This window comes from Penicillium canescens, assembly GCF_028828765.1.
Source record: "Penicillium canescens strain IBT 15451 chromosome Unknown utg000002l_segment0_segment0, whole genome shotgun sequence".
Taxonomy (NCBI): Eukaryota; Fungi; Ascomycota; class Eurotiomycetes; order Eurotiales; family Aspergillaceae; genus Penicillium; species Penicillium canescens.
The window spans coordinates 338,872-362,452 of NW_026703964.1; the positions used below are offsets into that span (position 1 = coordinate 338,872).

Sequence of the window (23,581 nt, forward strand, 5' to 3'; positions counted from 1 at the left end):
TACTGCAATCCTATCGCTATAAACCAGAAAACCCAGTGAATATAGCAGGCAATAGATATTAGCCACTCACTATAGGAGTTGACATTCAACATGGCCCGGCCATCGCGCAAAATTAGTCGCTATTTTTTTTCAACGGGATCCACCAACCGTCAATGCTGCCAGGTTGCGACGGGGTTTCATTTTATTTCCCCTCAGTTCGCTTTCTACCAGCCAAGTTGGCTTCCCTTATAGCGCGCGGTGCCCTGTTTACCACGGCCACTCGCGAGATCGCCTGGAGTGCGCTCCCTCGGACATCACCTTTGGCCCTTCGAACGTACCGCATCAGCCGTGCCGCGAACAGTGACTCACTACACTCGAGACGCTTCTTACACCAGGCACCAATCCGACAAGCCCAGCCTCTACGAATCAGACAACCGGCAGTCCACCCCAGCGCCTTGATTATTCCTGCCCCACTCGTCCACCATCGACGCTCCAAGTCCGAGGACTACTTAATTTGCGAACCGTCCAAATTCGAAATCACCTCTCCTCCTCCAGAGCAGCGAGGTGCCAGACCAATGAAATTCTTCTACCAGGTCATCACGACCCCGACGGCCGACACGCCTGGCACGGTCCTCTGTCTCAACTTCCCGGACAAGCGATACTTCTTCGGACAGCTATCTGAAGGCACACAGCGCGCATGCACCGAACGCGGCGTGAAGCTCGGTTATCTTTCCGATGTATTCGTCACTGGGCGGACAGATTGGGCCAACACGGGCGGGTTGATTGGTATGATCTTGACGCTGGCCGATACGGTGGCAACTTCAGCTGCGGCCATTGAAGAGGAGAACCGGAACAAGGCCCGTCGTCGAGCTGAAAGAGAGGCCGCTGAGGCTTCGAGGAGAAACAAGAAGACTCAGAAATCGTCAGACAGCAAGGACGAGAGACACGGTGTGGCTTATGTTGAGCGGGATGGTGAGCTTGTGGAACAAAAGGGGAACCTGACCATCCACGGGCCTACGAATCTTACGCATACGCTGGCTACAGCTCGGCGGTTTGTTTTCCGCAAGGGCATGCCCGTTTACTTGAAAGAGTACGACTCCGAGAGCCTTGCCAAGCAAGCGGCTATCGGTGCTGAAGATCCCTTCCAGACGCCTTCATGGGAAGACTCCAACATTAAGGTATGGGCTATGTCTATTAAGCCTCGCTCAGCTAGTCCTAGGCCCACGCAGAGGTCTAGCAGCCCACGGAAGCGGAGCTTGGATGAGTTCAAGGAGTCTGGACAGCCCACAGATTATCTGGACCAACGCACCAAGGATCAGATGGTGAGACAAGCCATTGTGCAGGATATGTTCAATTCAACATGGAAGATGGATACTCTGTTCGAAACCCAGTTGTCTGAGGTTAAAATGCCCGCTGCCATGTTTGTCCGCAACCCCGAGACGAAGGATCTTGAGCCATACAAAGGTCCAGTGCCGGGGGATCAAGAACCCCTCCCTGATATCAAGGTTTTTGTTCGAAAGCCCTGGCCTGGTGCCACGGTCGAGAGTCTACCACCTACCTCTCCCTCTAAGGAGGCAGTCTGCTATATCGTGCGGAACCATGATATCCGCGGAAAGTTCGATCCCAATAAAGCGAAAGAATTGAATGTGGAGAAGGGAGCTAAATATGCAGCTCTTACAAAGGGCCAGGATGTCCAGTCGTTGGATGGAAATACCGTCACTCCAGATATGGTGCTGGGAGCTCCACGACCTGGAAAGGGTATTGCCATCATGGAAGTCCCCTCACCCGAGTATGTGGACGACCTGGTGAACAAGCCTGAATGGAAGTCACCTGCTGTGACTACCGAACTGAAAGCCTTCATCTGGATTCTTGGACCGGGTGTTGCTGAACATCCCAAGTTCCAGGAATTTGTCGCCAGCTTCCCCGGCTGCAAACACACTGTCTCAGGTACAGACCACACACCTAACTACCTGGCATTGGGTAGTGCTGCTAGCTCGACCGTTCGACTCGCACGTCTGAACAGCGACAGCTATTCAGTTCCCGTGCATGACAATGTGACTCTGCCTCAGCCTGGTGCCCCGAATGCCGGTTCAGCATCTGCAATCGCAGCCCGGGAGAAGTCTCCTCTTGAGCCCATCGAACCTGGTTTCATCATTAACATGGAGCCCAACTTCGGCTTTAACACGGACGAGGTGATGTCCCGCTTCAACCCGACAAAGGCCCTGCATAAGATTCCACGTTCTGTAGAGCAACGGATGGAAGTCATTCGCAAGCGTATCGCCAAGCCTGCGTTCCAAAAGATGCTTCATGCCCAGCGCACGGAATGGCCTGGATCGGATGCAGAGATTATCGCCCTGGGCACTGGTTCCTCTATTCCATCCAAATACCGCAATGTCTCCGCGAACCTTGTCAAGGTGCCTGGTTATGGTTACTACCTTCTGGATTGTGGTGAAAACACTCTCGGTCAATTGAAGCGAGTCTTCGAGCCTGAGGAGCTTCGGGAGGTGTTCCAGAACCTGCGCATGATCTGGATCAGTCACTTGCATGCTGATCACCACCTAGGCACGGCCTCCGTGATTAAGGCCTGGTATCAGGAGAACTATGGCCTCAACCCCACCCCTGCTCAGCCTGAGACTGATCTCGCAAAGATCCTCCAAGAGAAGCGCCTGTCCGTCGTATCGGATGATGCGATGATCGCTTGGCTGGAGGAGTACTCCGCTGTTGAAGACTTCGGATTCGATAAAGTCCTTCCTCTATCTGCACACCCCGAAGTATCTGGCTCTCAAATAATCACAGAGTTTTCATACCGTCATCGACCCGACAATGTATTCTCTGGTCATCGCACCTCACTGTCCTTCAATGACCGATTCTCTCCCCTCACCTCTCTTCTCAAGTCTGCCACAGGCCTTGAAAACCTACTCACCTGCCGGGTCAAGCACTGCAAGGGTGCGCTCGCCGTGTCTCTCGTCTTCCCGCATGGATTCAAGATCTCCTATTCCGGCGACTGCAGACCATCCGCGAAATTCGCCTCCATCGGCCAGGGATCAACAGTCCTCATCCACGAAGCCACCTTCGGACCCGACATGGTTGGATCCGCCATAGCCAAGCGCCACTCGACTTCCGCAGAGGCCATCGAAGTCGGCCGCCGCATGCAAGCGCGTGCCATCTTGCTCACGCATTTCAGTCAGCGTTACCAGAAGCTCACCTTTGTCGACAATCGCAAGGCGGATGCACCCCAGTCTGCCCGTGACGCAGGCGCAAAGGAGCCCGCCGATGCAGATATCCCATTCGATGATCCCCAAGACCAACCAGCTGCCGCGAGTGACGCGCCATTGCCAGATGATCTTGGCTCAGCGATGCGACACGAATCCAAGCCTTATGGTGGTCTCATCGCTGGAGCGATGGACTACATGCGCATCAAGGTTGGAGATTTCGCGCTCGCCCAGGCCTACGCGCCGGCTCTTGAGAAACTCGTCGAGTTAATGGAACGCGCGACCATCGAAGAAACAGAGCGGTTGAAGAAGATCCGCCAGGAAGAAGAGAATGCTCGCAAGGCGAAGAACAATAAGAAATGGGCCAAGCAAATGGCTACTGCTGGCGCTGCGGCGGCTGCTGCTGCTGCGGCGACAGCTGAAACCGATGATGTTCCAGCCACTGAGTCGAATGCTCGGTCTGTCTGGAGCGCAAGTGAAAGTGAAGATGGATGGGAGACAAGTGATTACGAGGAGTAATATTTGGAGCCTCTGCATAATATACCATACTGTGAATACGCTGCATTTTACATAGCATCTGACGCAAGGAGCGGTAAATAAGCTGGGGTGCGGAGACCATCTGGGGACCCTTGTCATAGATCTAGGTGTCTTGACAAATAAAAGCAAAGACTTCGCACCAATCGGCTCTTCTCTCTTCTTATATATTCCTCTCACCGTATACTTCACATATGCATATATTTATATACTTATCAGTTATCGCCTTACCCCAACCGGCACTTAGCGCTCACCGCCCCACGGCCTAGACACTCATACTCCCCAGACTTCCCTCCCTACATCTTGTAGATTCCCAGTTACTTCCTATTTCTGGTCTGCAAGATGACCACTCTCATCCCCCGTGAGCCATACTCTCAGGATGAGCTCGCTCGTCTCTATCCTGAGAGCTTGAAGCTCCAGCTGGTCCAAGTTGTACGTGATCTCGACCCCAATTGACTCAACGACCGCCGCTAACCAGCACAGTTCCTTCGTCATGGTGAGAAGCTCATTCACAGGTATAATACATCTTCAAAGAACAAATCTAACCGATCCCAGGCGAACGCACGCCTGTTTCCTCACGATTCTCAAATGTATGCTTCCATTGATACCCAACCGCGATCTCCGACGGTTTCCGCTGACACTTCTCCAAGACAGGCCTGAGTCCATGTACGCGAACCATCCCAACCGATCTGATCTGAACAAAAATAATGAACTGATCACCGTCAGACTGGCCATACTGTGGTGTCGCAAGACGCATGGTGCAGATGGCATCTAGCAGTAAAGACCTCTCAGCATGGAACGGATTCCAATGGCGCCGGAAAATGGAAGCATTCGGCAGCAATGACGAGTCGGTAGTAGCACCAGGACCGGGCGGTGAAATCGAGGCCATGTGGTATGTTCTAAGAGGAGCTCTTCCACCGGAGTCCGGGTGTCCGGAGTACCTTGGGAAGCTATACGGAGTACTGACGGATTTCGATTTCGATTTCAAGCCTGCACGGCGAGCTCACAGACAAGGGTCGCGAGACCACATATGCGCTCGGACAACGACTGCGCCATCTTTACGTGGATCAGCTCGGGTTCATGCCTAAGATCAAGTCCGATGCCGAGGACATGTACCTGCGCGCTACGCCGATCCCCCGCGCGCTGGAGTCGCTCCAGGAGGCTTTCTGGGGAATGTACCCTGCCAGCGCGCGCACGCTTGACTTCTCGCCACCGGTTATTGTCGCTCGACAGGTTTCTGAGGAGACTCTTTTCCCCAATGAAGGGAATTGTAAACGGTTCCGACAGCTGGCTCGGCTGTTTGCCGATCGCGCCGCGGAACGATGTACGTGCTGATCAGCTGGTTAGGATGCTGGATAATCGTTGCTAATGTTTAATAGGGAATGACTCTGAACAAATGGCATATCTGAACGGCATTTGGTCTAAGTACATGCCCGAGGCTTCGCCTAGGGTTGCTGTTGATGCTCACCCTCGTCTTTCTGGCATTATGGACACCATCAATGCTACTGACGCCCATGGACCAAGCACTAAGCTTCCATCTGAGTTCTATGACAAGAAGGGTCGTGCTGTTTTAGACCGCATCTCGGTCGAAGAGTGGTTTGCTGGTTACGCTGAGAGCGCCGAGTACCGCAAGTTGGGTATTGGTGCTCTCATGGGTGATGTCGTTGACCGCATGGTCAGTACTGCTGTTGAGGGCGGATGGCGCAGTGAGAGTGCTGCCTCTGGCTCTGCTAACCCCGAGACTGGCAAGGCTATCAAGTTCGCCATGAGCGGATGCCACGACACCACCCTCGCAGCCATTTTGTCTAGTGTCGGCGGATTCCAGGACGAGTCCTGGCCTCCTTTCACTTCGTCTATTGCAGTTGAGCTTTTCTCGCAAGCTCCTCCCTCCGACGCCAACGCCGGAACTATGCTTGAGGAGTTCTCCAACCCATCTGTCTCCAAGAAGCGTGGTGTCCTCTCCTCGCTGCTCGGAAAGTCCGCACCGAAGCAACCCACCCCATCCGACACAGCACGCGTACCTATCTCGTCCCTTCCCGATGCCTCTCGGGAATCCCTTCGGAAGCACTATGTTCGTCTCCGCTACAATGACCGCCCTGTCACTATCCCCGGCTGCGCCGCCAAGCCCGAGAACCACCTACCTGGCGATGAGACGTTCTGTACCCTGGATGCTTTCAAGTCGATTGTTGACAAGTTCACCCCGAAGAACTGGCAAAGCGAGTGCACAGAGAACCTCGGCGCAGGCCTACATGGCCCTGGTGATCGTGAGCGATCCCCCGCTGGCTTCTAGACATTCCATAGACTACTGTAATGCCGTCCTTTCCAATGCAGATACCTCGTGTACATTCAGAACACTCTTCACGATGGACAAGTAGACAATCAGCTACTCTTCCTCTTCACAGCTTCCTCCGCCCTAATCGCCTTAAGCTTCACCGAAACAATCCTCAATAAAGCCCACCTCGGCAAAATATCAACCGACAATCCCTGTAACCAATGCCCGAAATAAGCCCACACCACCTCCTGCCCACAGCCAACCCGATCAAGTCCAGCCCCAGCAAGCACCCTCGCCTCCGGAACGAACAAGTTACTCTTAACATCAGACCCAGCAGTGCGCACCTTTGCAACCCTCAACGCCATAACCTCAACGTCCCTGCCCTCCGCCCGAAACTCCGCCCCAAGCGACATGGTAAACGAGTCCACAAACCCCTTAGTAACACAATATGCACTAATATACGGTATCCCAAAAGCAGCCACGGAAGAAACATTCAACACAAGCGCTGGGGCATTCTCCTCCAAGTGCGCAGCTAGCACGCGCGTAATCTGAATCGCGAAGGTCGCATTGCGCGCAATCGTCGCTTGGATATCTTCGTAGGTGTATCTCTTAAGAAGCGTCGACATCTTCGCCCCCCAACCGACATTATTAACGAGAACAGTCAACCTGCCCCCATTTCCATCCCCATCTCCAGATGCAGCAATAATCCCTCGAACCTCACCATCAACACCATCAACATCCCCACCCAGCTTCAGCACATCACGAACAACAATCCCAAGTCTAGCATTAGAAAACTCAGCAGCGATTCCCTCCCGCCTCCGGTCCATTTCTCGCTATTCTGCCCGTGCAGGATAACGTTGAATCCGCGCGCGCATAGTTCCTGCGCAAACCCGAAGCCTACACCGTCTGTTGCGCCGGTTACGAGGGCCCAGTTAGGTTGTGTTTGCGAGGGGTTATAGCGTGGGCGGAGCGTGCTTGCTTGGAAGGAGGTATTTAGTTGCTTGGCGCGTGTAGGTGTAGGTTGTTTTTATTAGGGCTGCTAGACCTAGGTAGGCCAGGGGTTTTGTATAGCTGCCTAGGTCGAGGTTTAGGGTCATTTTGTTGGATTTGGGTGGGTTTGGGTGGATTGGATTGGAGTGGAATGGGAATTGGGGAGGTTGTTAAGGCGCTGGTGGCAGCAGATGTAGGGTGGAGGATTATGTGATCACACCGTGTGCAAGGCTGCTAATTGCAAGGACTGAATATGTCCAATTGAATATTTTGAACATCGCTTGATTCATAGTGGTAGATTCTGTTTATCGCCTGTTTTTGGGGCCCGAGATGTGTGTATGTGGTGCATTCCCGCAAGTCAGCTCTCTCGTCTAGCCCTACATCCGGCCATCCAACCCCGTTAACCCCATTTTTACGAAGACAAGCCTCCAAGGATTACACAACAGTCCAATCAAAGAGGACCTAACACTCAATTTCAAAGCCTTGCCGTCAAATGAGGACCGTGAAAGTCAGCGGCGTCAACCAGGTACCTTGCGGACTGTCTACGCCAGCCACACAGAACACAGCATTTATCATCGGTACTTTGCGTACTATAGTTCATTGGACTGGCCATGGCCCCACTGGTATCTATTCCACCTTGGGGGACCTGTATTGGTATCTGTACTACATAGCAAATGTAAATAACAGCATCAAAGGGTGAGGAACTTGGAGACGATGCCCTGGGAGAGATAAAAAGAGTTGCCCGCAAGGTCTTTGGTGTAGTATATCCTACGTTCCATGAGTATCTAGACTTTCAAACCTTTTCTCTCTCCTTTAAGTGGTATACACATTGAGAAAACACTGTCATTATGGTCATCGATTCTGGAAGAGATGGCGTCGCTTATCATGTCCCAACTCCCGAGGAACAGCCTAAGACTAGGCAGATGCCTGTGACTCTGCTTTCGGGATTCCTGGTATGATTCAAATACAATTGGTTTGTGAGCATGGCTAACAAGAATACCTCTTGCACAGGGAAGCGGCAAGACCACTCTCCTCAAGCATATTCTCAAGTCCCCGGACCATGGGCTGAGAGTTGCAGTCATTGTCAATGATATGAGCTCGTAAGTGTACAATGGCATAACCAACACATACCATATACTTATTGTCCCTTCTACTAGGCTGAACATCGACGCTGCCCTCATCAAAAACCACAAAGTCTCCCAAACAACCGAGAAACTCATTCAGCTCCAAAACGGATGTATTTGCTGTACCCTCCGAGGGGACTTGCTATCTGAGCTGGCAAGCTTGACCAAGCAAAATGAAGTTGACTATGTCATCATCGAGAGCACAGGCATTAGTGAACCCATGCAAGTGGCCGAGACTTTCACAGCTGAGTTCAGCTCTGCCATGTTGGAGGCTGAGGGTCAAATTGCAGCTGAAAACGATGCCGACGCAAAGAAGATCCTGAATGAAATGTATGATCCCGGATATACCTTGTCCGTTACTCACAAGCTAACATATCTTGATATAGTGTGGAACTGGGCGGCCTACACACCATGGCCCGCCTGGACACAACAGTCACCGTCATCGACGCATTCAATCTGCTATCCAACTTCGACACAACGGAGTTCCTTTCTGATAGATACGGGAAAGAAGAAATCGTTCCCGAGGACGAACGCACAATTTCCGATCTCATGGTTGATCAAATCGAATTCGCCGATGTGTTGATTCTTAACAAGATCGAGACTGTTGATCAAGCCACTCGGGACAAGATCATGCAGTTGCTGAAGTTGTTGAACCCAGATGCAAAGATCCTCGAGTCAAGTTACTCACAAGTGGATGTTCGTCAGATCATCGATACAAACAAGTTTGACTTTGTTCGCGCTGCGTCTGGTGCTGGCTGGCTTCGTAGTTTGCACGAGATGACTGTTCAGAAGACTGGCAATGGTGATCGCATGGCGCCCAAGCCAGAGACCTTAGAGTCAGTATTCCTTGTTACAACCCTTGTTGATAGATATTCGCTAACATTGTCACAGGTATGGTATAAACAACTTCGTCTACACGGCTCGTCGGCCATTCCATCCCCGTCGCATCTTCGCCCTTCTCCACGACAAGTTCATCATTCTCCAGAACAACGAAGTCGAAGAAGAAGACGACGAAATGGAAGAAGGCGAAGACGAAGACGAAGATGAAATGGACACAGACACCGAATCAATAGAAGACTTCGACCAACCAGACCCGAACGACATCCTCAACAACAAGCGAGCGCACCCAGCCTTTGGACCAGTCCTACGCTCCAAGGGCTTCTTCTGGCTAGCCACTCGCCCATGGCAATTTGGCGAATGGAGCCAAGCAGGCGGTATGATGACCGTCGGATGTGGTGGGCCTTGGTTCGCCGAAGTCCCTGATGAAGCCTGGCCCGAAGATCAAGATGTGCGACAGTCCATCAAGGATGATTTCCAAGGGCCTTGGGGTGATCGGCGCCAGGAGCTTGTGTTTATCGGCGAGGGGATTGACAAGGTTAAGATCAGTGCTTTGCTTGATGAGTGTCTTGTTGACGATAAGGACATGAAGAAGTGGGAAAAGGTGATGAAGAACAAGAAGCTCAGCAAGGAGGAGAAGAGCGATAAGTTGGCTAAGATGTGGGAAGACGGTTGGGAGGAATGGCCTGCTCTTGAGGTTGAGGAAGAAGAGGAGGAGGGGGAACAGGTGCAAGGGAAGCACCGGGTCAGCGAGTATCTCGGCCCTAAGCATGACCATAAACATGCTCATTCTCATGGACCTAGCCGGATGATTGCAGCTTAAGTGTTGAGGCTAAAAAGCAAAAAGCATGTTTCTTTTTACAGGAGTTACAATGGCCGATGACTAGAGGATATATAGAGACGCTCGCAGCCTTCAATCTAAAATTCTAACATATATCTTCATTCCAGCATCTTAGTTATTGGTGATCTCTTTTATGTTATATACTCGCAATATTCTACGTCTCCCAAGGACTCGGGGTCTGCTATGTTGATGATTATTTTCCTTTTTAGATTTGCAGTTTTATGACCGAAAATTGAGATATTGAATTACTCCCAGCCGGCGCTTTTACGAAACCTGGATCAAAATACACCGCATATGAGTGTGATGAAGATTACCAGTGCCTATATCAGCTACTTTGTCATGAATCCTGTCTAGCATGAGCGTCAGTAGATTTTGGTCACATAGCCTGCTTCTTTTTTCATCAAACCACACAGTAATCCACTGGATCGATAGACTAGGACGAGCCATATGCAGGTCTTCTGGAACAACGGTTACGTCGCGAGTATACATACCCTTATGGGGCCCGGGGCCATTTTGCCTTGATCTGTGTGTTTAGACATGATTTGGAGTTAGAATATGCCTGCGAGGGTTTGTTCTTCTCGTGATGGATAGTGTACTAGTGACGATGAGGATAACGAGTAAAAGGTGGTGCCGAGGGTATGAATGTAAGGCAGCGAGGGCCGGTATATACTTCAGCAAGCTAGCTAGTACTATGTCGAATCATAAATATTCGACTTCCCTGCGAAAAAAAAAGCCTTTCATGACTACAATGATACGGTATGCGGCTTAAACATGGAGGCTATATCAAAGACAAATAGGAATATGAATGGCTTCGTCCCTTCACTCTTTCAAAGTCGTAGCTAAATGAAGATGAAAAAGTCTTAGGTACGCGGTTGTCCTATACTTACCCCATCACCCTTATCACAAGGCCTGTTCAACCCTTAACTACTGACCACCTGGGCATTTTTTAAAGTCTATTGTCATGCCCTGGAATAAGCACATCAGGCGATAAATTAGTCCTCAAATTATCATTCACTAGAGCCTCTCTCAAATCTCATGAGAAACTAATGTGGATTCGACGCTCTTCTTCATGAATCCACTGTTGACGTAGCCACAACTGGTGCTTTGCTTCACATAGACACAAATGATATCCAAGGCGATTCGTGTCCGTTGTCAACTTGAAGGGGAATTGGGCCATTTCTCCGACCTCAAATGTACGGCAGAAGAACCAATAGTCCAATGGCGACTATAACAATGCCAAAGAACGATAATCATAGATGGTAAAGATATGAAACACCTGAGGCAGCAATCCATGGATGACATCAAATCATGACATAATCAACAACTACCAATCACATCAACGACACTAACCGACCAAGGGCTTAGGGCTCGAGTCAGTCACGCCCCACTGCATTTTCGCACTTGAGCGGCTTCTGGCTGTCGCTCTCTTCCTTTGAACATCCACCCAAACATCAAAATGGTGAGCACCCGGCCTCCAATATACCAACCGACACAGCTAATTGAAATGTGATCAGGCGCCCGCAGCAGCTACCGGTGGCAAGAAGCAAAAGAAGAAGTGGTCCAAGGGCAAGGGTACGCAAACTCCATCCGTGCGACCGTGACGATTTCCGATCCATCAACCAGAGGAATCGTGGGATACGAGAGAACAGAATACTGACTTATATTTCGCCTACAGTCAAGGACAAGGCCCAGCACGCCGTCGTTCTCGACAAGGCTACCGCCGAGAAGCTCCAGAAGGATGTTCAGTCCTACCGTCTGATCACCGTCGCCACCCTTGTCGACCGTCTCAAGATCAACGGCAGCTTGGCCCGCCAGGCTCTCGCTGACCTCGAGGCCAACGGCCAGATCAAGAAGGTTGTCGGCCACTCCAGCATGAACATCTACAGTGCGTTCTTAGACCCCGTACCCCACCGCAACGACACAATACTAATTATATTCGAATAGCCCGCGCCGTCACCGCCGAGTAAACGTCTCGTCTCTCGTCTTTTCTCTCGCGGTTCTCTTTTTCCTTGCTACGAATGATATCATTTCACCATGGGAAGCTCGGCTGGGCGTGATGCATGTTGGTTTAACGTCTGACTCTCGAAGAGTGTGGAACATTCGCGCTCCTGGTTTACTCCAAGTAGTGCGAACTGAATCAAAAAATCTACAAAACTTCTTGAAAGGAAATTCGTGATCCGATTCGTAGATTGTGCCTTTTCACCTGGCCTCGACTGGACTATTCAACAGATACAGATACAGATACAAAGTAGTCTACGACTCCTCCTTCATCGCACTCCTCTTCGGCCGCTGCTTCTCGGCAGATTCACAGAGCGGCCACTCCTCCCCATCCACAGTCCCGTCAACCACACGCCCAACCTCAAAATACTTCTTATGATTCGCAAAGAAGCCCTGCCACCTCTTGACGGTCGCCTCAACCTTCGCCTTAGCAGCCCGTAGTTCCCTCTCCCGACGGATCTTCTTCTGCGCAGACGTAAGAGCCTCATCAACGACATCCTCAACAGGCACGAACATAGTCTCCACGCCGCGGATATCAGCCGTAAGATCGTCCTTAAAGCAGCCTGTCACAAAAGCGCGCGTGGCATCGCGCCCAGCAAAGAAATTGTAGCTCCCACCCGGCCCATAGATCATTCGGTTCTCAGAGACGTCGTAGATGGTCCCGTTTACGGCGAGGTAGAGGGGAAGGGTGGTATCTGTGCCGTTGTAGAGGGATAATTGAGCTGGTGTGAGGTTTACCGGGCCATTCTTCATTCAAGGATATGTTAGTCCTCTCATTCTTCGCCATGACCGCTTCTTGTGTAGGCATATTGTGGGGAATCAAATTATGAGGGGATGTACGTACCACCCACTGCTTCACCACCGGCCACCGCGTAAACCACGGCCTATATCCCCATAGCATGGACTCTGTCGAGGTCATGTAGTAAGACAGACCGCAGGAGGCCACGATCAGGGTCACAATGACCCGAATCATGTCCAGCAGGCTGATACCGTGATCTTCGTCATTGTCGGATGGCCTTCTGCGCTGTGGTATCTCGGTCTTTTCGGACTTTGTAGCTGTTGGTCGCTGGCGGAGTTCTGACATTGTAAGCCGTGTGACTGATGAAGGCTGAGGTTAGATGACCATCTGAATTGATGTTACTGGGGCTCAAGAGGCGCTGACAAATCTTGAGTTCGAGGCCCGTGATAGTGAGGATTGGGCTATAAGTTAATGGTCTGACGTAGGATCAATTGGATCCAATGGCAGTAAAGTGTTATGAAGTAAACATCATATAAGATCCTTGCATTTGGATAGCCCTTCCATTTCTCTAGAGTATTTTATAGACTTGAATTGAAAAGTTCACCTGAACATTATATATTCCTTATCATACATATCCAACATTTCACTTTCTACAGTAATTTATGCCCAACATCCTGGCCCAGGACGCTGATGAGTACTTGATAGGTTTGTGATGTATCGGACAAAGATCGCCCAGGGCGGTCCAGATGATTGACGTATTTTGCTGAGAAGGATGACCGTGGTGAACTTCTTACATTTCGTGACCTGTCATCACCTTTTATCATAGCCACTTGGTTCACACCCATGTATCTTTTATAAACCACTTTCCTCTCCCTCGGCTTCGCTAGAATTTCAGTTATCCTTCATTTTGACCATGGCTGACTACGGCAATCTTATTGATCTTACCTCGTAGGACTCCCTGTCTTTATCTGTACTCCTCTTTTGCTTCCAATCATAACATCGCTAAATGTCTATTAATGAATCGCCCAGTCCTAGGACGCCATCATTCTCTTTTGCTTCGCCAATTAGAGCCATCCCTCTAAGCTCATAATCCGCCCTGTTGCCGAGCTCAGCAAGCGACACTCTAATGTCAAGTTCTACAAGATCGAGTTCGAGGAGCTCTCCGATGTCGGTAACGAGCTAGATAGCCCCCTGTTGCCCACCTTCCTTCTCTACAAGAATGGCGAAGTCGTCGCTGATGTTATTACCGTCAAGTCCCACGGCCTCCAGGAGAAGATCAAGGCTTTTATCGAAAAAGTCAACTACCAGTTTACCAAACTATGCATATGATATCTTCAATCGCCATTGTACGGCTTCAGGTGGTCCGCTACTAAGCTTGTAGTGAGTAACTGTGAAGCTGCATCCACTGATGTTCTCATGTTCCTGAACATGAAGCTCGTATATAGTACCAACCAAGAAACAGCAGCCTAGGTACCTTGCACCGCATTTTGACCACATGATTATGATTGATTCCTTGATTGACTTTCACGAAATAAATTATGAGATGGACTGCAGAGAAGCGTACACCACTTTCCTATTTTCTTGTTTCACGTCTGCGTCATTTGCAGCTAGTTACATGCTCGTAGGAGTTTTAATGTATCTGTTTCACATATTTCACTTCTTCGCCGCTTCTTGCCGGGCAGCTTCTTCTTGCTCCCAGCTGCGCGAGAACACCTCGTTTAGGGCGTCCTGGAAAGTGCGGCAGTTCATGTCGATCAGACCCCGTTTGTCCTTTGCTTCAGGATTGCGGATGACAGAGACCAGACAGAGGTATCTACAGGGTATGGTTAGCTAAGTGCATGGGAGGTAGCTCGCGCCACAAATTACATACTTGTTCATCTCCATAAGGTGAATCATGGTCTGATCGTGCAAAACCACGTGGCTCTCAGCCTCCTGGATCTGATCGCCCAAGGCCTTCCGTTGTGGGTGGTCCCATGAATACAGCTCAGAGACATCGACAATCACATCGATGTAGTCAGAACACATTTCATAACAGGCCATGTCAACAGGACGGGTGTCGGATGCGATGTAGATCTTGCTCAGTACATCGAACAGGTAGGTCTTTTCGAAGCCACAATTATTGGCGAGGGTGTTGATCAGGTTCTCAAGGGTGGATAGGTTGGGAATCAACTTCTGAATGACCTTGCTGAATGCCTCAAAGACGGAGTAGTCGTAGATTGAAGTGAGATAATAGTGGACGGGCGCGTTCTCATAGCCGGCATCGCTGAGCTCGTCGGAGATACGCTGCACGATGTCCTGGAAAGTGTCGGTGCGGTACTCGTCGGACAATCCATCAACCTTGTGGATGAACACTTCGATATTGATGCCGGGGTAGTACTGCTGCACGGTCAAGATGGTGCGGTTAAGTCTTGCGACCGAGTCCAGGTAATCATCCTGCGCGTCAATCACCCATACCAAGGCGCCCAGGCTGCCAAAAATGTCTTCGAGGTCAAAGTTGGACTCGAAGTATTCGAGCTGACCGGGGAAATCCCAAACCTGGAAGTCCATAAAAGAGCTGCAGGACTCAGGTTGGCGGAGAGCGTAAAAATGGGTCTATGTAAGATACTCACTGGATAGAGTCCTTCTGAATCCGTGTGGTAGATTCGAGGAAGAGGGTTTCGTTAGGTGGCATTTTGTGAAAGACCACACTCGCAATGGAGGACTTTCCGCTCCTAGGAACACTCGGCTTCTCGTTCATTCAAGAGGTGGTAGAAGGACTTACCGGCGGAGTCCCATTAGTAGGAGACGTGGTTTGGCATCGGGGCCCTTGGTGTTTGGCACCTCAGCCGACTTGCCCTGAGTGGACGTGGCAACATGGTTGTTTCCCTGTAAATTATTAACAAGACTTAGCTCTGCGCCGGCCTTTTGCCATGGATGGTCACGCGATGCGAAAAAGTCGACCTGACGCCCGAGAAAAGGAGCACGAGGTCGACTCTTGCGGCCAATACGTGGGCCAAACATAATCAATGAGAGGGGAAGTGCATATTGAAGCAAGTAGAGAAGCAAGAGGCCGTGTGGAGTCAAAGATTAAGTAAGGATGAATGTGACAGTATTGTATGTTGGGATACAAAGATAGCATTGGGCAGACAGTGAGCCCAATCGGATTGAGGTTGTTAGGGGAAACAAAAAAGAAAGGGAAAGGGCTGAGGCTGAGACTGATGAGCAATATCCAGGGAGCCCCTGGGGTTCAACACAGTCCCATAATGTAATGGCCCATTGAGATAGCAACCGTGGCAGACACCCACAGGTTGAGATTGCAGTTCCTTGCTTATTCGAGAAGCCCAGTCGGCAGCGTGAAAAGGTCCCTGGGGCTTCTTTATCTGCCGACGGAGAAAAAGTGCCCCGAACCAAGCAGCAGTCTCACAACGGCCCGTGCATGGCTGTAGCGGCACGGAGCAACCGAGCTTCACAGAATAGCATAACCGTGAATTGAAAAAGTACAAAGCGAAGGGAATCGTTTGGGTATTGCATATCGAAGCAGAAAACTCTTACCTCCATTGGATCGGCAGATGTCTAGATGCGGGGGTTGTTAGAATCCAAGTAAAGTGTAAACATAGCAACGGGTGGTATACTCACCGTGTGATTGTGCTAACAGGGGAGAGCAGGCTAATGCACTGTCAGGTTATCCACGATAACAAGCAAGGACGACAAAATGAACGGGACGAGCTCAATTTAATGGGGAACACTGACTGTTGACATCCGCATATGCTGATCTCGACCAGCCCGCAAGCAGCACAGATCGTGGTAAGACGAACAGTGGCACAAGTTGAGTATCTGAAGTTAGACCTGTATCATCCTCCCAGGGGTTCAGAATTTAATCGGTGAATAGGGTCGGGGATGTTGAGCTACCCTGCGATTCGGAGTGCGGGGGTTGGAGCCCGGAGCTGTAAGGCAATGCACGATCGGCACCAGCAGTGCAATGCGCACAGATGGCGCGTCAAGGAACCTGAGATACCTCGTTCTGGAGGGACTGGGAGTTTGACGAGAAGGATGAGTTCCCAATGTGTGAAGGAGGAAGAGGAGAAGATGTCAAAGGCGGAGTATCGCCGATCTCTTATCGTTCTTATCGCGACGTTATCAACTTACATCAGCTGGGATCGCCTTGACAAATTTACAATGTTGATTTGCTTGCATCTTCTTGATATCCTTGATATTCTTCGGTTTGACTGACAAAAGCAAGGACATAATAAAATGGCTACATCTCTATCGGGTGTATCATATACAGGAATTGTGTGAGCCTAGGATCCATCTGAACAAACACCCTCACTTCAGGCCGAAGAAAGACTCAATTCCTGCCACTGCTTGTCGGAGGCAGCCAGAGCCTCAGCCACCTTACCTCCGAGCTCCACCGCATCAGGGCAAATTAACTGACGCAGTGGTAGCTTCTTCTCATCCAACAACTTGAGAACTATATCGGCGATCTTTCTTGGAGTCGAAGGCTCGCTCCCAGAAGAACCCACTGTCTGCTGATAGGGCTCACTCACTGCAAGAGTCTGCATGGTGAGCCGACACAGTCGGTTCTGATGCCAACAGGCTCGAGCACGGTGATCTTGATGCCGGTGAGGCAATTCCTTGGGCCGGGACGGTTGAGAACCCGCAAACTACCCACTTTGCACACTGGTAGTACATCTAATTTGTCATGGATGGCACTAGAAACGGGCAATTCTAATTATACCGAGGGCAAGTCTATTTGCGAAGATATGATACATTCTGTGAGTAGTAGGTGGGAAGTTGCAGGTAAGCCTGATTGCGGTTGGGCTTCATCAAGGGAAGTCTAATGTTTTTGACTGATTATTTTCTTCTTCTAGATGTCTACTTGGAAATACAGCAGATAGCAGTTCTAGCACAGAATGATTATATTTGAGTATAGCCAGTGTGGGATATCCTTTGTCGACGTCAGTACTTTGACTTGTCTAGGAGGACTGACTTCATATGAGATTCCGGTGTTTTAATCTTTACCAGAGAATGTTCCAGAGCGAAAAAAAGAAGTAGTTGCAATAACTCCCCAAGGTATCATAAGTTGGACTATCGGCTCAAGCTTCCACCGTATCCTCCAGCTTTGCTGCTCACCGAATTCAACAATTCAAACTCAACACCACTGTCTCCAGCAGAGAGATATCCAATGACATATTCTTCCGTAGACCCAAACCAAAACGCTGAATCAGCATCAGACCCTTCCCACCTCACATCATACTTCCCACTCTCGCTCCGCTCAACGGGAACCCGAGCAATAACGGGATGATCCTGTGATGACCACCACCGGATAGCAGGCAAGGTGTTCGTGATGGTATTGATCAAGAGTTGTGGCGTCGAAGGATGCCAGACAATCTGTCGGACATGTTGCTCGTGAACCAGAGCAGACGCAAGTTTTGGAGTGCCCTCGAGCGACCAAATCCAAACAACATTCTGCCGCATAGTATCGACAGTCGCTAGGAGAAGCCCGTCAGGGCTGAACGCCATGGCCAAGACACCGCGTGGTGACCCTGCTGACTCGGGACTCATGCTGAGCGCAGAAGAGCTGGATGCCTCGGCGTATTCAGCGTCCCCGTCTGCGTTGATGTATCTCTCCCGCCAGATAGTGGGAGCTTGCTGGTCGGCTGGGAAAATGTGCGAGAGGGTTGTAGCGGAAGAGAACTATCAAAGTAAGTTAGTGGATCAAGCGTATTTGGTTAGATGATAACTCACGGTACGGGCTCGAAGCAAGTCAATGTTGCCGTTTACTTTTCCAACAGCCAGGGTCTCAGAGACACCTGTTTGGGGATTGGCAGGGCTCCATTCGATCTGTTTAACCCCTAAATCAAAGCTGTCATCTACTCCAGATGGTCCAGAGTAGGTTCTGAAGAGCTGGCCGTCGGCCGTAAAAATCACCACCTTTGTACCTGCACTAGCAATATCCCAGACAGCAATCCATTTCCCGTCCGAACTCCATTTCAGGCCCTGGGCATCGATAGTTGGGAGCACAGTTCGATTGAGGAGGTCGTAGGATCGGGGTTCATGGACAGTCAGTAGATCTGAAGTTTCTGGCTTCAGGAGAATGGCTAATTGCTTGGTTTTCGGTCGATAACCGAACCCAAGATGATGGGCGAGTTTTGGGGATTTGATCACCGAACAGCGGCCCGTTTCTAACGAGTAGATGCTCAACTTGGTGTTCCAAGAGTGAAACACTAGCACTTCACTCTCATCAGCGCCAAATTCCACAGCCAATGCCCCCGGTTCCACACTTTCGATCTCGGCAAATATCTCCAGTGGGTTGAGCTGCCAGACTGAAATTCGGGTATCGTTGGCAGATAGAAGACGCCGACGGGACAAATCCTCATTATTCAAAGCGTCAGGGGCGGTTTGTGGACGAGAATATTTGAGAAACTTGAGCCCAGTCTCTTTGATCCTTGCGATCTGGACTTCCTTGTGCTCTGAAGCTGCATTTGAATGGACAATCAGGCCCTTGCCGCTCACATGGGCAGCATATAGCCCATCTTCAGATACATGAAGATTCAAGGGACCTGGATATTGTTAGAATTGACCAACCGGAAGATTGCGCGATTTACCTCCTGCTCCTGTTGACGCGTCCATTGTTGACAGTCGAAAATAAAATGCTTTGCGGGGTTTTAGGACCGAACAAACGGTATTAATCAGAGGCGATAGACCTTGTTTTATTGGATCATAATTCGTTACACATTATCTCGTACGGTGTACAGATATGTCCGAAGTGTTGTGTTTGAACGGTTCGGATTCTCGAAGCCCTCATATCAGATTACATAATGACTCCGCGAAACCCTCGAGGTCAGCCCTAGAGAAAGCCAGCAATCTGTGGTCAATAGACCGCACCAAACCAGCGAGGCGTAAATGATAGTATATTTCAGAATTTTGGGGGAGTATACTATTATCCCGGAAGAAAATAGAGAGAAATACATTCAAAGCATTAACGTTACTGTATATTGTCGAGATATTGATAAGATAAGACGGACTAAGGTAGATCCGCCCCGTGCTTTTCAAAAAGTTGCGAGTTTCAATCTTTGCGACTCGAGGTGATCCATGAGCAATCTCAGGAGTTTCCTTCCAGCAGTCAAAATAGGTATCCTGAAACACTTCAGCCCTTCACTGGGCAGACTCTTTCGACACTCCTCCCGCTTCACCGCCGCCATGGTCTCTGAGAACCCTCCGCAACATAACGAGCAGAGCTCCGCGCCTGCTACACAGAAGGAAAAGTTGTTTGGCAGAAAATTCTATGAGAGCATCGGTAGCCCCAAATATGTCGTTGCGCCGATGGTCGACAGATCTGAATTTGTGAGTTGGCTCTTCAAGACAGCATTATGGACCAACACTAATGTTTTGCAAAGGCGTGGCGCATGCTCACTCGATCCTTCATGCCTCCAGACGAACCCAAGCCAATGCTTGCATACTCTCCAATGTACCATGCTCGCCTGTTCGGCGAACAAGAGCGCGTCCGGAATCAAAATTTCCAACCTACCCGCCAGGTCGTCGGAGGAAAGAAGGAAGATCTATTCCTCGACGGAAACCCAGCAATCGACCGCCCACTCTTTGTTCAATTCTGCTCAAATAACCCAGATGAGTTTCTGGAAGCTGCTCGCCATGTGGCACCATACTGTGATGCCGTGGATCTGAACCTCGGTTGTCCCCAGGGTATCGCGCGCAAAGGACACTATGGGGCTTTCCTCCAGGAGGACTGGGACTTGATCTACAAGCTCATTAACCGGTTACACACTGAGTTGCCGATTCCTGTTACTGTCAAATTCCGTATTCAAGAGGATAAGGAAAAGACTTTGGAATACGCTAAGATGATTCTCTCTGCTGGCGCTAGCATCATCACCGTGCATGGACGCAGACGGGAACAGAAGGGCCACATGACTGGTCTGGCAGACTGGGAATACCTGCGCTATCTACGAGACAACCTACCCCCGGAAACGGTGATCTTCGCCAATGGCAATATCCTTAACTACGACGACATCGAGAAGTGTCTCGAAGCGACTGGCGCCGACGGCGTGATGAGCGCGGAAGGAAACCTGTCAGATCCCTCAATATTCAGCAAGCCACCCCCCGTTGGAAGCGAAGGACGAGAATACTGGCGGGGGCGGAATGGCAAGGGCGGCTACCGAATCGATGCTGTTCTACGACGATACCTCGACATCATCTATAAATACGTTCTGGAGCAGCCTGTCCCAGAGAGGAAGCCTCTGTACCTACCATCCGACCCGGTCGATGAATTTGCTGAACCTGAGACGGAAGATAATGACCATAACGACGGTCCGCTTAAGAAGAAGCAAAAGCGGAACAAATCTGACAAGGTTAAGAAGCCCAACTCTGCCAGTCTTGGATTCATGCAAGCACATCTGTTCCAAGTTCTCCGCCCCATGGTCGCAACCCACACCGACGTCCGAGATGCGCTGGCGAGATCACGACCGGGCGATATGGCGGCTTTTGAGCATACTTTGGCTCTCCTAGAGAAAGCCATCAAAGGTGGCCTCCAGGAGTACGAAGCATCACCCGAGAAGTTCGAGACCAAGCCCGACGAGAATCTGACAGGATCGAAAGCAACTATTGCTGAATATGGACGACCTTGGTGGATCTGCCAGCCCCATGTTCGTCCTCTGCCCGAGGAAGCGTTCGAAACTGGGGCGCTTAGAGAAAAGGGCTCCAAGCCTGTTCCCAAGGGTGAAAAAGAACAAATTAAAGAATCTACGGATGCCAATACTTCTACCTCTGAGGGTACAGTCACCCCTGGCGACGGTGCTGCCGCGGCTACGGCAATCACACCTGATTCTCTTGTGAGCGGATGAAGTCGCTCAATGGTCGATGCATATAGAACATTTATCGTTATTTCCCAAGTGAATGGCAAATGTACAAAAAAGCGGAATGTTGATAGAGCCTTTGTTTGCATAGCGTTTATAAATGATCATATTGATAAAATATCCCAGTGACTAAATGACAACTAAGTTGGATGCATAGGGCGGAACCAGAGAAGTAAAGGGTGGAGGCTGAAGTGGAAACCGAGACCCGGTTTGCGACGATCTCAGGCTGCAGATGTGATGCTCAAAGAGCGTCGCAGGCTAGTTCTCGCTATCAGCGAAACCCCTCTCAGCTTAATGCATCTGCAAAACATGACCTCTGTGACGCTGGCTGGTGCCGTCATTTTTCCACCAGTGCCTGCTTTCTATATCAAGCCTTCCTCAATCGATGACTTGGTAGATCATAGCGTTGGGCGGATGCTGGATCTTTTCAACTTGGATACAGCGCAGCTTAAAGATGGGAAGGATGGAGGAAAGAACGGAGAGAATAGTGCTTTGTCTACAAAAAAAAAGGAAAGGGGTTCCCAATTGATCATCTTTGGTTGATACAGGCGACAGCGGGACGGATGAAGAAGTAACGTTGTCGATCGAATAGATCTGAGTCTGGCAAAGGGATGCTACTGTTCAAGTAGAAAATAATAAAGCACGAGTCTACACAAAAAGACCCAGCTCGACAGGGGCAGATTTCACCTGATCTGCTTGAATCTCTTGGAGGAGGGAATTATCAGAGTAATCCTCCAAGTCGAGGTCCATGTAGCCCCGAGGGGCCCATTTTCTTGGACAAACAAATAATGAACGGCCATTGACACCAGTATCACTCAAAATCCGCAACAAACAGTTCCCTGCGTCGGATGCTTCTGCGAAATCCACTCCCACACCAGCCACATGCGCAAATGCCTCCTCTGAAAGAATGTTTGTTTTAACGTACCTATTTGCAGTTAGCCCTTTGATTGAAAGAAGGCCTTATTTTATAGAGCACTTACCATGGTGAGATGATATTCACCCGACTTCCGTAGAAAAAGGCTGTCCGTCGCAAAGAATGCATAATCCCTCGCATTGCCCATTTGGTAGCACAATACTGAGGAGCACGAGGACAGTCCAAAAAGGCTGCACCTGATCCGATGAGCACAAGACATGTATCTTCTTGGGTTGAAGATGGCGCCTGTCCATTCTGCTTGATAAAATAATGAGACGCCAATTTCGCCGTGTACAGCGTCCCGGTGAGGTTGACATCAATGGTTGTCAAGTCGGGCTTTTCCGGTTCTTGACCGTCACCGGAGTACGAAAAGACTGCATCATTTCGGTGAATGCCACAGTTAGCTACCACATACGAGATCTTCCCATTCGGCCAAAATGAAACGGCTTCACGGAATAGTCGGACTTGATCTTCCCATTTGGAAGTATCACATTCGATGAATTTCACACTTGCTGCAAGTTAGCGTGTATCAAATATGTTGACAATTCGAGAACTTACCCTGGAAGCTCTGCTTCGAGTTTCTGTCCTCCCTTGATGTCACGATCACCGATACACACGACAGCCCTGTTTCACATGTAAGCCACATACGTGTATACTCGGATTGGTAGTTGTTTGGGAATAAGTACCCTGCAGTGACGAGGGAGCGAACATAAGCTTCGCCGAGTCCGTTTGCACCTGTTTCATAGTCAATTTGGTAACCGTAGTCGGTAGAGGGCTCTGAGTGACTGTACCGCCTGTGACAATAGCTGTTTGTCCTTTCAATGTTGAATAATCAAAGTCAACATCGCAGTTCACAGGACTAGAGGGCGTGTAGCTAGGCATTGCAAAAAGTAGGAAACTGGACGGAATCTATTGACAAGAAAAAGAATACTCTCCGGTATTTCAAATAGAATAGAAAGGAATGCGATTTAAATAGGTTTTTACATCCGATCAACAGAGCCACCCCCGTTCAACGGTAAACTAATGCATCTTGCTTACCCGTAAACAACGGATCCCCTGACCCACAGTCAGCATAAAAGTAAATATTAACACATAAAATAGCATTCTATACACCAGACAGCCCGGTGGGTCTCAGTAAAAACCGACTGCGTACGCTTATTACGATTATTGTACGGTCCGGTCGCCACTAGTGCGTGTTGTCAACTCAGCTTCATCAGTCATATGCGGGACTACTGTATGCAATATTTACATACAAACGGTTGAAACCCGTTTCAGCATCTCCCAGACAATTGGAAT

The 23,581-nt window shown here is 49.9% G+C and overlaps 12 protein-coding genes across 12 annotated transcripts; 6 read left to right on the forward strand and 6 right to left on the reverse strand.

Annotated features, from left to right (window-relative positions):
• Positions 1 to 152: 152 nt before the first annotated feature.
• N7446_001311 (ribonuclease Z) lies at positions 153 to 3,710 on the forward strand (the record flags this gene model as incomplete). Its single annotated transcript, XM_058510060.1, has 1 exon — positions 153 to 3,710. One exon carries the CDS (start codon positions 153 to 155, stop codon positions 3,708 to 3,710), a length of 3,558 nt encoding a protein of 1,185 aa, XP_058375596.1.
• A 357-nt stretch (positions 3,711 to 4,067) lies between these two features.
• Positions 4,068 to 6,015, forward strand: N7446_001312 (putative acid phosphatase; the record flags this gene model as incomplete). Its single annotated transcript, XM_058510061.1, has 7 exons — positions 4,068 to 4,157; positions 4,209 to 4,221; positions 4,281 to 4,315; positions 4,376 to 4,391; positions 4,452 to 4,617; positions 4,715 to 5,049; positions 5,105 to 6,015. 7 exons carry the CDS (start codon positions 4,068 to 4,070, stop codon positions 6,013 to 6,015), a joined length of 1,566 nt encoding a protein of 521 aa, XP_058375597.1.
• An 89-nt stretch (positions 6,016 to 6,104) lies between these two features.
• On the reverse strand, positions 6,105 to 6,824 carry N7446_001313 (putative short chain dehydrogenase/reductase; the record flags this gene model as incomplete). Its single annotated transcript, XM_058510062.1, has 1 exon — positions 6,105 to 6,824. The coding sequence occupies one exon, from the start codon at positions 6,822 to 6,824 to the stop codon at positions 6,105 to 6,107; it is 720 nt and encodes a 239-aa protein (XP_058375598.1).
• Positions 6,825 to 7,835: 1,011 nt separating this feature from the next.
• Positions 7,836 to 9,771, forward strand: N7446_001314 (uncharacterized protein; the record flags this gene model as incomplete). Its single annotated transcript, XM_058510063.1, has 5 exons — positions 7,836 to 7,940; positions 7,999 to 8,087; positions 8,145 to 8,441; positions 8,498 to 8,947; positions 9,003 to 9,771. 5 exons carry the CDS (start codon positions 7,836 to 7,838, stop codon positions 9,769 to 9,771), a joined length of 1,710 nt encoding a protein of 569 aa, XP_058375599.1.
• Positions 9,772 to 11,207: 1,436 nt separating this feature from the next.
• On the forward strand, positions 11,208 to 12,020 carry N7446_001315 (40S ribosomal protein eS25). The gene is made up of 4 exons (XM_058510064.1): positions 11,208 to 11,248; positions 11,304 to 11,361; positions 11,465 to 11,674; positions 11,734 to 12,020. Exons 1-4 carry the CDS (start codon positions 11,246 to 11,248, stop codon positions 11,754 to 11,756), a joined length of 294 nt encoding a protein of 97 aa, XP_058375600.1. The 5' UTR covers positions 11,208 to 11,245; the 3' UTR covers positions 11,757 to 12,020.
• Positions 12,021 to 12,042: 22 nt separating this feature from the next.
• On the reverse strand, positions 12,043 to 12,871 carry N7446_001316 (putative heme/steroid binding domain protein; the record flags this gene model as incomplete). Its single annotated transcript, XM_058510065.1, has 2 exons — positions 12,043 to 12,534; positions 12,632 to 12,871. 2 exons carry the CDS (start codon positions 12,869 to 12,871, stop codon positions 12,043 to 12,045), a joined length of 732 nt encoding a protein of 243 aa, XP_058375601.1.
• A 568-nt stretch (positions 12,872 to 13,439) lies between these two features.
• Positions 13,440 to 13,855, forward strand: N7446_001317 (thioredoxin family protein; the record flags this gene model as incomplete). The annotated part of the gene is made up of 2 exons (XM_058510066.1): positions 13,440 to 13,474; positions 13,597 to 13,855. 2 exons carry the CDS (start codon positions 13,440 to 13,442, stop codon positions 13,853 to 13,855), a joined length of 294 nt encoding a protein of 97 aa, XP_058375602.1.
• Positions 13,856 to 14,020: 165 nt separating this feature from the next.
• On the reverse strand, positions 14,021 to 15,526 carry N7446_001318 (GTR/RAG family Ras-related GTP-binding protein; the record flags this gene model as incomplete). The annotated part of the gene is made up of 4 exons (XM_058510067.1): positions 14,021 to 14,339; positions 14,397 to 15,080; positions 15,136 to 15,237; positions 15,288 to 15,526. 4 exons carry the CDS (start codon positions 15,524 to 15,526, stop codon positions 14,180 to 14,182), a joined length of 1,185 nt encoding a protein of 394 aa, XP_058375603.1. The 3' UTR covers positions 14,021 to 14,179.
• A 1,307-nt stretch (positions 15,527 to 16,833) lies between these two features.
• Positions 16,834 to 17,064, reverse strand: N7446_001319 (Bcboa17; the record flags this gene model as incomplete). Its single annotated transcript, XM_058510068.1, has 1 exon — positions 16,834 to 17,064. One exon carries the CDS (start codon positions 17,062 to 17,064, stop codon positions 16,834 to 16,836), a length of 231 nt encoding a protein of 76 aa, XP_058375604.1.
• A 526-nt stretch (positions 17,065 to 17,590) lies between these two features.
• Positions 17,591 to 19,135, reverse strand: N7446_001320 (WD40 repeat domain-containing protein; the record flags this gene model as incomplete). Its single annotated transcript, XM_058510069.1, has 3 exons — positions 17,591 to 18,199; positions 18,251 to 19,065; positions 19,111 to 19,135. The coding sequence occupies 3 exons, from the start codon at positions 19,133 to 19,135 to the stop codon at positions 17,591 to 17,593; spliced, it is 1,449 nt and encodes a 482-aa protein (XP_058375605.1).
• Positions 19,136 to 19,597: 462 nt separating this feature from the next.
• N7446_001321 (tRNA-dihydrouridine synthase family protein) lies at positions 19,598 to 21,360 on the forward strand (the record flags this gene model as incomplete). The annotated part of the gene is made up of 2 exons (XM_058510070.1): positions 19,598 to 19,849; positions 19,903 to 21,360. 2 exons carry the CDS (start codon positions 19,598 to 19,600, stop codon positions 21,358 to 21,360), a joined length of 1,710 nt encoding a protein of 569 aa, XP_058375606.1.
• Positions 21,361 to 22,020: 660 nt separating this feature from the next.
• N7446_001322 (putative short chain dehydrogenase/reductase) lies at positions 22,021 to 23,167 on the reverse strand (the record flags this gene model as incomplete). Its single annotated transcript, XM_058510071.1, has 5 exons — positions 22,021 to 22,297; positions 22,353 to 22,793; positions 22,844 to 22,909; positions 22,972 to 23,020; positions 23,077 to 23,167. 5 exons carry the CDS (start codon positions 23,165 to 23,167, stop codon positions 22,021 to 22,023), a joined length of 924 nt encoding a protein of 307 aa, XP_058375607.1.
• Between the last annotated feature and the right edge of the window lie 414 nt (positions 23,168 to 23,581).

Bases quoted from the DNA above. Each gene is read 5' to 3' on its own strand.
- N7446_001315 (XM_058510064.1), top strand. The intron at 11,362-11,464 runs GTACGCAAACTC...TTTCGCCTACAG, and splicing joins GAAGTGGTCCAAGGGCAAGG to TCAAGGACAAGGCCCAGCAC. The intron at 11,675-11,733 runs GTGCGTTCTTAG...ATATTCGAATAG, and splicing joins CTCCAGCATGAACATCTACA to CCCGCGCCGTCACCGCCGAG.